The following is a 13133-nucleotide window of genomic DNA, read 5'->3' on the forward strand; positions in this document are numbered from 1 at the left end:
TCAACATAAACTCCGTGTAACTCAAAGAACATTCTAATTCAACATATACTCTGTGTAACTCAAAGAACATTCTAATTCAACTTAAACTCCGTGTAACTCAAAGAACATTCTAATTCAACATAAACTCTGTGTAACTCAAAGAACATTCTAATTCAACCTAAACTCTATGTAACTCAAAGAACATTCTAATTCAACATAAACTCTGTGTAACTCAAAGAACATTCTAATTCAAAATAAACTCTGTGTAACTCAAAGAACATTTGATAAGAAATTCACCAAGCAATTGTGGCTAGAGACTCTCTAGTGTCCACCTTTCCTTTGTTAGACAAAGCAAACACAATTTAAAGTTATCAATGGCGAAGTCTTAACATTATCAGCCGTTAGTTTAATGTTTATTGAAGGCTTTAAATGAAATAATTGAATTGTAAGGATGTAAACCGATGCATCTTATTAAGATAATGTATCTTTGTATTTTGTTAGAAAGTGTAGGCATATTGTGTAATAGACGCTAATCTTGTGATGAGGTTTCGTTTTCTTGAAGCCTAATTATGCTTTATACACAGTGTACTTACAACAATACAGAGATCTATTTGATGCGAGAGCGGACTTGTCGAACGTGGACCCTAACAAGAACAGCACTATAGTGAAGTGGTGGCAGGCTGCGGCGATGATAGATTGGTAAGAACAATTGGTGAATCTGTAGATGTTATGTTTTACTCTGATAAGGTCTTTAAACAAATAAAAGTTACAAGATAAATCACTTATGTATTGGGAATTGTCACACTAATATACGCAAGTTAATCGCAGTATCGCAGGTTTTTCTATTGAGATTGTTGAGATGTTACAAAATGTTATTGTGACATGCCGGGGCTTCTGTAGATGTATCTCTAGATCTAAATAAGTCTTAGAGATTCAATTAACGAAGATCCTTTTAATTCAAATACAGAACTTAAATTCAAAACTTGGAATCACAATAATATACAGTATGTCCAGAAATAAAACTGTATCAGATGAATATCTTCTTTCAAAGCTCAATAACAAAATATATTCAGATTAATACTAAATCTAATAAATAAAATACTTGTCACTACAAGTTACAAATCAAAACTAAAATACATCCAATCGAATTTCACTAGATGTTACGCTGTCAGCGGATGTGTGACGTCATGGGTTTCTCCAGCTCGAGCACGTGGGTTTGTCCATACTCCCGCTGGGACAAATTTTACCAAGTTTTTATTACCCTAGCTTAGGTTTATTTAAATTGATACGTGACACACAGTAATATGTGGTTTTGTTCACATTTTGAGTTTAAGAGAGAAAGGAGCGAAAGCATTATGATGATGTTACTTACTTTCCCTTTACGTATCCTTTAGTCTGTTGGACCGTTGGGGTACCGTGCAAGATTTGTCCACTGTCTCTGCACGCCTCTCTGTCTTTTGCATTAAATACAAACTCTTTCAATGGCAAGCCCGTCCATTCTGTGCTTTCTCTGTCTGCCTCTTCTTCTTTTTCCTGATACTGTTCCCTGTAGGAAGGTTTTTGCGAGCCCCGAAGACCTTATAATATGGCCATAGATTTTTAGCTTGCGTTTTTTTTTTTACGATAGTTAGAAGGTCATCAAGGGGCTTAATCGCTGCAGTAATCATGTCTCTAATCTCTTGGTTTGTGATGCGGTCTTTAAATGTGATACCTAGGATTATTCTGTAGCATCTCAGTTCCATTGCTAGGATCCCCCTCTAGCTAGGCAGTTAGCGTCCAAGACTCACAAGCATATTAAAATGTGGCCATGACCAGGGAGCGCATCAGTCTGATTTTGGTGCCGAGGGCTATGCTTTGTCCTTCCATATTATTTTAAGTTTTGAAAGGGCTGCTGTGGACTGTGCAATTCGGGCCAGTACTTCAGGTTTCGTTTCCTCATCTGAGACAATAGCCCCTAGGTATTTGAAACTATTGACACTAGTCAGCTTTTCACCTCCAATACTGATGCCACTTTTAAAGCCCTGTTGGCTATTGGCCATAATGTGGGGGGGGGGATTTATTTGCATACCAGACGCTGCAGAAGTCTTGTCTATGCGTACCACCAAGTTAACTAAGTCTTCTGTCCCTGCTTGGCCATCAATGTCATCCACAAAGTGCAAGTTAGTAATTCTTCTTCCTCCAATGTTTACAGAACCTTCATAGCCCTTGGATAGCATCTTCCATTATCCTTTCAAGGAAGATATTGAAAAGTATTTGTGAAAGTAGGCAGCCTTGTCTTACTCCAACTGTGGTTTTGAACCAGTCCCCAATATTATTGTTAAAGTACACCTCACTGGTGGCCTCTCTAGAGTTTTTGGATAACTTTAATTATGTTTTTATTTATGTTGTACTTTTCCATTGTCGCCCAGAGTGCCCCATGCCATACTCGGTCGAAAGCTTTCTTGAAATTAATAAAGAAATGGAAAAGATTATCTTGATGTTGGAGGTATTTTTCACAAAGTATTCTGATGCGGAGGATTTGTTCTGTTATGCTGCGACCTTGTCTAAAACCTGCTTGTTCTTCTGAGATAATTTTGTCTAGTATCGGTTTTAGCCTATTTAATATAATTTTAACAGTACTTTCCTGGGATGGCTTATGAGGCTGATGGTGCGGTAGTTTTGACAGAGTTATAAATTGCCTTTCTTTGGAAGGATGATGATGAGTGATTGCATCCAGGGTTTGGGCCATTCTCCTGACTGCCAGATCTTGTTGCAAATCATAAAGTGAGTTTATCATGGTTTATTCTCCCGCCTGTAGAAGTTCACTAGAAATGTTGTCTATTCCGGCTGATTTTCCTTTTTTGCAGGGCTTTCACTGCTGATGCTACTTCCGAGCGAAGAATTGAATATTCGTCTATGTTGGATACTGTCGGGACATTTAGTATCTCTGTATCTCCTGATATTTCAACGTCATACAACTCTGAACAGTATTCCATCCATCTTTTTAACACATCTTTTTTCCTCAGTTAAGCATCTATTGCTTTTGTCTTTGTATTGTGCTAGTTCTTCCATCCTTTAAGGTAGTGAGGAGTTTTACTAGTTTGTACGCTTTTTTTTACTGTCATTCCTGTTTAGTCCCTGTTCAATTTCTTGACATTTATTCTATATCCACTTTTTCTTCGCTTCTTTCAATGGTCACGGTCTCTTTTAATATCAGCTCCAGAAAAACTTCTTGCTTTGGCCGTAGGGATGTCTGTCTTAAAATGCTACTGCACCATGATATAGTCGATCCTCTTGGGTTGTTCTGCATTGGAACTGTGCCATGTGGCTATACACGATTTTTTGTGTCATCCTTATGTGTTATGCTTTGCACCAAATGTACAACAAACAAAATAAAAAAAAAATTAAAAAAAAAGCTTATCAATTATGTATCAATTGTGTATCAGTTCGGATCAGTAATGTAATTAAATTTGTCACCCGCCTCAGACGACAATCTATAAAGGGAACTAATTCAGCTTATGCCATATCTTTAGTCAAGTACTATTTCTTTTCCTTGTTTGATATATCATACAAAGTAATTTATTACCAATAGTTAATTTTTGTTAATTGTGTTGTCAGGTAAAAAGAAATAATTGTGCGCAATTTCAGCTTGATCCGAGATTGGGTGTTGGCCAGACAGACCGACATTTATTGACCTCCTTCAGTCGGAGAACGACTATAATTAATATCTTTGTTTTTTTTTTAATCATTAGGCCTTCAAAATATTTTTTTCGAGCATTTAATTTGAAAAATCCTTGAAGATAAAACGCTGGCTGACATACTTTTTTTTGCTGTCATATGACGAAATGCTATGCTTTATTTAAATGCAGGTATATACATTCACCAATTCGCTATAAATGTGAAAACAGAGTAGCTGTTGGCAATTGGCACATTTGTCAGGATTCAAAATATACAATAAAGCCTCCTTGTCTTGTGTATTCATTTGGGTAAGTGAACAAAATTGTTGAAGCATTGGTAAATTATGTTTAGGCATATAATCTTGTCATCAAAGCTTCTTATATATTAATTCAGCTTCAGTCCAATGACAAAAAAAAAACTGTTTTAAAGTAAATCATTTTGTAGAGCTAGATCAGTGTGACTCCTAAATGTTTAACTGGCTGGGATGTTATTATTTTTTTTTATAATTAAGACTTAAAAGCAATGATTCGGCATCATTTATGGATAGGGTTAACCTAAATATGATGAAAGCTGACTGCATTGAGACCTGACTGTGATGATCCAACAACCTGGAACTTAACTATCATAACACTTAACAGAGTGATAAGAAACCAAAGTGTAAAATGTAATTCTGATTTATAGAGAGAGATAACTTTTTTCCCCTAAAAGAGCAGTAAGTGATTGATTTTGAAGGATTCAATTAGGCTATGGTCTCCGCATTGCACATTGTAAGCTGTTTTATTTTTCTTACATCCTGCTTTTCTGGTCATGTTTTTCTTCAATCTGTGGCCTTTCTTGAAGGTTCATTCCACGTACCTTGAATAAGACATTTAATTCTAGCTTCAATAGTAAGCAACATAAAGGGAACGACTTCCTTACCCTACATCATGAAAAGATTTATTTCTGTTGTTTTATTGACCCATTATAGAGAGCAATAAGTAATATTAACAAAATTTTTAAAAAAAAATTTGGCCTTCAACAAGTATTTCTTTTTATGCTTCAAAAATTATTTTTTAATCTTTGGACAAATAAGTTAGCACAGCTGTCCTTCTAAAATATATCTAGATATAATTACTTGGGGCAGAAACACAAATGTTTTTAGTTTGTTTGATCACAGTTTTTTTGTTGCCTTTTTCTAATTTTGTCATTTATTTACAATAATAAAACTAATGATAATTAGAAGCCATCTTTTTTTCTATTAACTAAATAAAATGTACATATTTTATTTTTAGTATTAACTTTGACTTTTCCTTTGATGATGCCATGACAAAGTTAGGCTGTGAAGTTCATTCCTTTGATCCAAGGTACATAAAATTAATAATTTTTTATCTTAGGAAATAACAATCGTTGAACAACCATCAATCAAATGTTTGAGAATAATGTAGGTTTAAAATAAAATGTTTGTTATTGTAATAAATATGAATTTAGTCTAAAGTAAACTTCAATTCACACATACTGTTATGAAGTAGTTTAGATCGACATACAATTATACAATGTAATTCATTGATTACAGTATGGATAAAGAAACACACAGACGGGAGAATAACTCTACATTCCACAACTTAGGTCTCAGTAACACAAACACTGATGGCTTCTTACCAAGAAAAGATGGCTATGTCAACAAACCTCAAGTCTGGAAGATGAGAACCTTGAAGTCTGTGATGAAAGAACTTGGTCATGAAGAGGTGATTCTAACTTTTTACAAAGTTTATAGCAACTCAACTGTCTGACTGTGTGGATTTTTTAAAAACTTGTTTTGTTAATCCCACTTTACATTCTCAGATCAAGTTGAAATGTTACATAATTATTCATAGTTGAATACGATGCATGAATCAATAACAAAAATTAGTTATTACTTAATCAATTACAAGTAATTAAATATTTTTTTATAGGAAAGGGTAGATAAACTTTGTAGTATATAGAGCTATGGCATTAATTAATATTAATTAACAAATTTCCATTTCATGACTGTGCTGCATACTGCCAACTTGTCTCATAACATTCACTATCTTTTTAAGGCTGAATAAATATTGGTCAATCATGCCTTTGAATGGTTTGATAGTAATGGAATTCTATCAAAGTGTCTATTATCAAAGTTTTAATATGTTCCTGAAATATCCAATTTAAAATCAAAGTACAAAAATATTAATTATTTCTTTAATTTGAAAAAAAAATATTTTTTTCTTGTATTACAGAAAGTAATTGATGTTTTAAAAATTGACATTGAAGGCCATGAGTGGGCAGTAATTGATAATATGATGGAAACAGGTGTTTTTAAATATGTCAGACAGTTTATGTTGGAGTTTCATTTATTTCCTGATTGGCCAGTCAAGGAAGACTATGTCAATTTATATCAGGTAAAATATTTTTTATTTGTAAAAGGTGATCTAGAGTTAAGCTTAAAAATAGTAAAGGTTTTGAAAAGAAAATCAACTATTTAAATGTAATTTTGTATGTTAAATATTCAGAGAAACCATTTTTAGAAAGCTTATATCCACTCACTCTGTCTGTCTGTCTGGTAAAAAGTGTGCACACATTATTTCTCTCACACCTATTCTCAGATCAAGTTGAATCTTAATACAATTACTCTTTGGCTTAAAAAGTAACCAATTAATCAATTAATTACTGGTAATTAATTATTTTGTTTGATACCAACAAGAGAAACTAATCCTTCAGTATTCACAGATATGGCTAATTTTGTTGGATTTAGACCCCTTAGATAATTGTTATTGCTATTTCTCCTTCACACATTCTCCAATTAAGTTGATACTTTAAACAATTATTTATTGTACCTAGCAAAATATGAATCAATAAAAAAATACCCAATTAATTATTGGTAATTAATTTTTTAAAATTTCAAATAAGGGGGAAAAAATTGGTAGATATAGTTTTAAAGATGGAGTTCTTCTCCATCATATAAGCTTTGTTTTTCTTCCAAGTTTTTTTATTTTGTATTTTTCTTGTTGTTTTAAACTTTTTTTCCAATTTAGAATATATCCATATCTAAACACTCACCTTTGTTGGAATTGCAAAATAATAGAATTTTCTTTATATCTTTTTTATGTAACAAGGAACAAGTGATCTGCAAATCAGTCTGGAATTTCTTTATGTACTTTTAATGTGGCCAGATTTTGTTGTTAGATTTTCAAAAGTTCATTTTTTAATAGTTTTTTTTATTACTCTGAGACAAAATCACAATATTTTTATCAAATACCAGTAAATTATAACATGTATAAATAATCATAAGTTGTATGTTTAAAAAAAAATTAGAGATCTTATATGATAGATATCTAGTATTTAACATATCTGAAATCCTTTAGCTGTAAGCGATCATCTCAATCTATGCCTATCTAGATAATGACTGAGTTAGATGTTATTAAGGTTTGAGTTATACATAATTAAATTTTTAAGGTGTGTGTTATATATAATTAAATTTTAATTAAAAGCTGAATTGTTTTGATACTTCTCTCTTGTCACAGATATACACAAGATTAAGAGAAATGGGTTTTAGCGAGTACGCTGTTGGGCCACACCCTAAAACTTTAAAAGAGGATAAGTTCAACAACCAAGGTGACTCTGAATATGTTAATATATTTTTTGAACAAAATAACAATTTGGAATTATGATGTAGCTTCTAAAGTCTCATCTATACAATTAATAATGATATATTTTTGTTCAGTTATATTGAACATTTAATATTTTGAACTAATCGAGATAATTCTCTGAAGTTTGATATTCCATAGATTGACATAATATGGTTATTGCTATAAAAGAACATATAATCATTTTTAAAAAATTGAAATGACAATGTAACATTAGTGTTGTCATTCATTGTCATTTTTAAAAGGGAAGTAACTTTAAAAAAAAAGAACAACTATATAATGTATCCATATGTATGTATAAAATGTGTATACTTATATGTACCAATATTTGTTGTTTTTTTGTGTGTACCTGTATGTGCAAATGTTCATGTACCTAAGTGTGCATGGTCATGTTGTTGTTCCATTTTTTTTGTATCTGGATATTGAAAGAACCATAATGTAATCACATACATATAAGTACAAGAATGTAGCAGTACATATGAACATGCATATCCGTGTATTCAAAAATACAGATATCTATATACAAGTATATACAAAATTAAATACATACAAGTACAAATATGACTGTACACATCCAAAAGTGTGATATATTTTTATCTGCATTTTGTCTTGTCAAATTATGAAGTAAACTGTTTTCTTAAAAAATGTTTACTCAAGATGTCAAATATTGCTGATGGAAGAAATAATGAACATACCATCGTACACTTAATATTTTTCGTACAATATTGTCATTTGGGTTTTATTAAGCTATGGCTAATATTCTGACACATAAAATACTAATAGATTGAGATGATTAGAATAGAGAACTGGACTTTTTGTTTTGTTAATTTTTGGGATGACATTCCTTCAGAATTGAAGATTATTAATTACTAGCCCAAGCCTAATGTAGATGACATGAGATGGTAGCAGGCAGTCAAAAACAAATGCCACACAACAAGGTAATTATCCAAATAGTTTTCAAGTAAATGGCAGGTAATCTGGACATTTCCTGACTTTCATTTCATTCATCAATTCAGTTGGGTGCCTGGTTAAGTGGTAAGTACTTCATACTATCATGAGAGTGTCTTAAGTTCAATTTATGCCCACCGTAATTCCCAGTTATCTCAAAGGGAGGGGAAGAATATAACTATTGTCCTTTCTGAAAGAACATTTGAAACTAATAAAAATAACCAACATTTTATAGCCCTTTTTTTAGATAAGGAGGGTAACTTTTTTATTACTCCCGAGTTTTTAGATTCCCATGTCATCACAAAAGGAATAAGATATTCTATAAAATATTTCTATTGGAGAGATATTCACATGTTTTATAAGTAGGCTCAACTTTGTTTAGTGAGAAATAAGAGTTGCTAGTCAACAAACACAAGTTTGAACATACAAATAAGATTAGCCTGCGCATTAATCAATAAGACATAAGGTGCTGAAGTACATGTCTACTAGATTAGCTAAGACATTTGAGTGAGAAATAAATGCCTTATACATTTAATTATTAATACTTAAAGGGAAGAAAAGCATGCATAAACCATTACAGTGTAGGAGAAAAGTAAATCTATGATCAAATAATTGTTACATTGCAGGGACAAAAATAAATATTTTTTTGGATGCCAAACAAAAAGCACCTTAATTTTCAATTCTACCACTTGTTAAATCTGTTATGAGACACTTAATCATACATCAAACAGATCCATCAATAGTAGATTATGAGAACTTTAATCTTGGTTCAACAAATGACAATATGTCAATAATAACCTCGTTTATATTACTTTACTTCCTAATCCCTTTTTTTATCTTATTCTCTTTCAACATGCATTAGCACCATTCCACATTCACGCTATGCTACACTCACAACAAATGAGAAATTTTTAACTCAGAAGTTCAAAACCAACATATTTGATGCCCAACATTTAGTTCTGAGTGATTTGAACTAGGTCATGCAGATCTATTAAATAACAAAAGAAACAAAAATATCTAAGTTTCAAATAATGACATTTTTTTTTTTGGTCACTTTTTGTTACTGTGTTAATGTAATTGTTAGGTTTCTTAATGCTTTTTTTTTTTCACTTTTTAATACATGGGACAATGTACAACAATGCTTTGTATTTTTGTTTTTGATTGTGATAACACAAGATTGAATGCATAATATTTATAGATATTCACTAATCATGCTTTGGAAATCTGTTTTCATAGAAGCATGCTTAAAAATTTTTTAAACTCAAAAGATTTGACAGAAAAGTTAAAGGCACTAATTTACTGTTCCAACTGAAACCAATATAGCTTTTGCTTTAAAGACTTTGTAAAAAAACAACAATTTACTATATTTTGCTGAGTAACAAATTAAAATATTCACATTTTTTATTAGTTGATTCAATTTAAATTCAACTATGTAAATGTTAAAAGTTGTCTAAATATGAAGACAGTTTTTTTTTTTTTTTTTTTTTTGGTATTTTTATTTACAACTTTTTTTGTGTACATACAAAATGAACAGTGGACATCAATTCTTGGTGTGTTTTTGTTTTTCATAACGTTATGACGTTTGGGGCTGATGTTTTCTGAAATATACTTTTCATACTTTTTATTTGTAAATATCACTTTGAAATGAGAGAATATTGTTTATTGTCTGGCTCAACAATTCAAGATTGTAACTCACACTGTTTAGTCTACTACTGGTTCATGTATGTAAACTTATTTTGTCATTTTACATTCTATCGGCTGAGCCTGTGCAGTGTTTAAATATTAAGTATTTATGTAACTGCATTTTGATTTAGAATTGCTTTGTGTGTTTAGCATACCTATTTTTGTTTCCTTTTCCAATGTTATTTCACCATCCATTCCCTTTTATATTCTAACCCTCTAATTTCCCTCAATTAACTTCCTACTTGGTATTTGCTTAACTGTAACTCCCTTAGACCCAAGAATATGGACTTGTTCTTGAAGTGTTGTTCATCACCACACCAGCCTATACAAAAATGAACTAATCTAATACTTTTTTTTTAGAATTGTGAAGAGGTCCATTTTTCTTCGTGCATGTGGTCACAGCTAGCCTATGTGCCTAAAAGGTGCTGGTGGATCAAAGTGTATGTGATTTGAGAAATTTGACCATGTCAATGATCCATAATACAGCGCACTATTGTTATTTTTAGGATTGATGTTAAGATGTGTGTTTTTTTGAATGAGTAGTTAGAATGAGTATTATTCATCCTATTTGGAGCGTAAATAAGTTCTAGTTCTTTTGCAGTAATATACACCGATAATAAAATACTCTCCTACATTAAATGGTTGCAAAGTTAACTTCCTTGAGGCGTTCAACTGTTGCTGGTACATTTTTCTGTTTGCTATGTTAAACCATTCTTCTAAACTAAAACTTTGTTATACCTCTTCTGCAGCAAAAGAAAACATTATGGATCCATCAGTATTCAGTCATTGTACCACTATAGCGTCTACTTTTTTTTTTGTTCTTTAGCAGTTTATTTTATTTATTGGACTGTCTCAGAAGCCTTTGCATATTTAAAGATTACCTTTTAGATAATACAATGCAAATAATCTGATTAGTAAATATGATGAACTTTAAAAAGTACAACGGACACTAACCAACATTTTATTATAAGGCTAACTCAACTCACACTGTCTAGTAAAAGGTTTGTACGCGTTATTTCTCCCACACCCAATCTCGGATTAAGTTGAAATTTTGCACAATTATTTACTTTTACCTGACATAAGAATCGAAACTATTTACCAATTAGTTAATTTACGATTGGTAATTGATTATTTTGTTTAGTATCTTAAACAAGGTAAAGAAATCGTACTTCACAGAGGTGGTGGTATAAGTTGAATTAGTTCCCTTGAGGACTCATGTAAACATTCACCAAGATACCCCCTTTCACAACTGGCCCAGACAAGTGATAGGATTAGAGTACACTGAGAAAGCTAAGGGCTAAACAAAAGCAATTAGTAAAAATATTTCTGATCGCACAGATTTATTATGTCTAGGTCGGAATTACATATAATTACATAATTAATCCGAACTAATGGATACAAGTACACTTAACATAAGCTTTGTTGTTGGTTTTTTTTAGATGTATTTTTATGTTTCTATTATGCTATTTACATTACAGCCAACACTTTAATGCGACGGGTAAAGCCCCAAAAGTTTTACACCATTATATAAGTATGTCCCTTTTCAATGTTCGCTACTGAAGTTATTCTAAATATTAGGCATTTTAATAACTGAAACATTTCTTTCAACGTCATCAACATGTAGAACAATTTTTATGTTTTGATTTTTGCTTTTGATGATCTTACATTATTGTAAGTTAAATACTGTGCTTCTATTCAGGTCGAAGTCATTCAAGTTTTGGTCTCTGCTTGTTAAGATAAAAACTATATTTAAAAAAAAAAAAAAGCAATGGAAATAAATGTTATGACGACATTGACACGTTTCTCCCAGTACGAAGTGAATGTCGTTTCTCAATTTTAAATCATGTCTTTAATGTTTTGAATGTTTGTTTTTGTTGGGGTGTGGGGAGGTGGGGGTAACAACATATTTCGATCTGCTAGGGATTTCTCTTCGTGAAAGCTTGGTTTATTCATACATCCCTCACAAAATGCTTCAATGGTAAAAGGACAACGTTTTATTTTGGTAAACATTAAGTTGCCAATATTCCACCAGTGAAAGCAAAACTTTGAATGTTTCTATTGAGTCTAGTGACTATTAAATGATTTTCAGGTTGTTAAATGTATGGGCCTGCAACTGGCTTGATTTTTTTTGGGAGTAAATCTTGTTGTTATATTTAAAGTGGATGTTTTTTTTTTCAGTGCTAATTCCTGGCATTTAATATTAACTGTTGGCCAGTGGCATGGCAGCCTTTGCGCAAAAGGGGGTACATTGCGCTCCGGACTTCAACTATAGGGAGCCCTCAAGGCCCATTGAAAATTAGTCATTAATTTTGTTTCTTGAGAAGACGTAGGCTGCAGGCATTGAGTTTCATGACTTGTAAAAGTCGCCTTTTTCTTAGGTTACTACATGATCACCATTAGATTTTCTTTGGCATAGGCCTGCTAGGAATTGATGTTTACATTTCACATCTAAATATAGCAACCAGACGTTCCGATTTAGTAGGACAGTCCAGCCGAATGTTCCACAGTCTACCGAAAAATTCACTTATTGTCCGGCTTCTATTAAGAGGGAACCGGGGTACGGGGTTCGAATCCTGTTGAAGACTAGGATTTATAATTATTTTTTTTGGCGCGTCTGAGTCCACCCAGCTCTAATGGGTACGAGACATTTTTTGGGGAAAAGTAAAGGTCGATGTGCTGGTCACATGTTTGGCCTCCTTCAGTCGTAGAACGACTTTGATTCATCTCGAACACTTTGTCATATGCCTGTTGAGCCCTATTTTGGAGAGACACTCCCGTCCACAAATATCGCAGGTTAAGGTGGCTATTGCTTTGGTGGTAGAGGAGCTGGCTATTTGTCACTTTTCTTCAAGAGCTGAGGTCCATGTTTTTTTTTCACTGTACATAGCTTTCTTGATCGCAGTCTCTCTCCATCTAGTGCGGTTTGGTGCTAAGTCTTCCCAATGGTCAGTATCAATGTTCATTATTTTGTGGTCCAGTTTTATTACATCCACGTAACGGAGGTGGGGGGGGGACCAGTTTTTCTTGTGCCAGACGCGAGTTGCCCGTAGAGAATGACTTTCGGAATGCGATTGTCCTCCATCCGGCAAACATGTCCAAGCTAGCGCGGGCGGCGTTGTCTGAAGATGTAAAGATGCAGGGCACATGACACACTCGTTAACCGTGGACCTTTACATCATCTGCCCTTTAGATTTCAAGAAAGCTTTCGATCGAGTATGGCACGGG

The 13133-nt window shown here is 32.7% G+C and overlaps 1 protein-coding gene across 3 annotated transcripts in view; it reads left to right on the forward strand.

Moving 5' to 3' along the window:
• Positions 1-11704, forward strand: part of LOC106054816 (uncharacterized) — a 90552-nt gene extending 78848 nt beyond the window's left edge. For all 3 annotated transcript variants that reach the window (XM_056004897.1, XM_013210861.2, XM_013210858.2), the window contains exons 3-8: positions 564-678; positions 3828-3944; positions 4908-4979; positions 5189-5360; positions 5871-6032; positions 7155-11704. In XM_056004897.1, the coding sequence (XP_055860872.1) occupies positions 564-678; positions 3828-3944; positions 4908-4979; positions 5189-5360; positions 5871-6032; positions 7155-7301 (785 nt within the window). In that variant the 3' untranslated portion in view covers positions 7302-11704. The remainder of the gene's footprint in view (positions 1-563; positions 679-3827; positions 3945-4907; positions 4980-5188; positions 5361-5870; positions 6033-7154) is intronic.
• The last annotated feature ends 1429 nt before the right edge of the window (positions 11705-13133 follow it).

This window comes from Biomphalaria glabrata, chromosome 11 (genome assembly GCF_947242115.1).
Source record: "Biomphalaria glabrata chromosome 11, xgBioGlab47.1, whole genome shotgun sequence".
NCBI lineage: Eukaryota > Metazoa > Mollusca > Gastropoda > Planorbidae > Biomphalaria > Biomphalaria glabrata.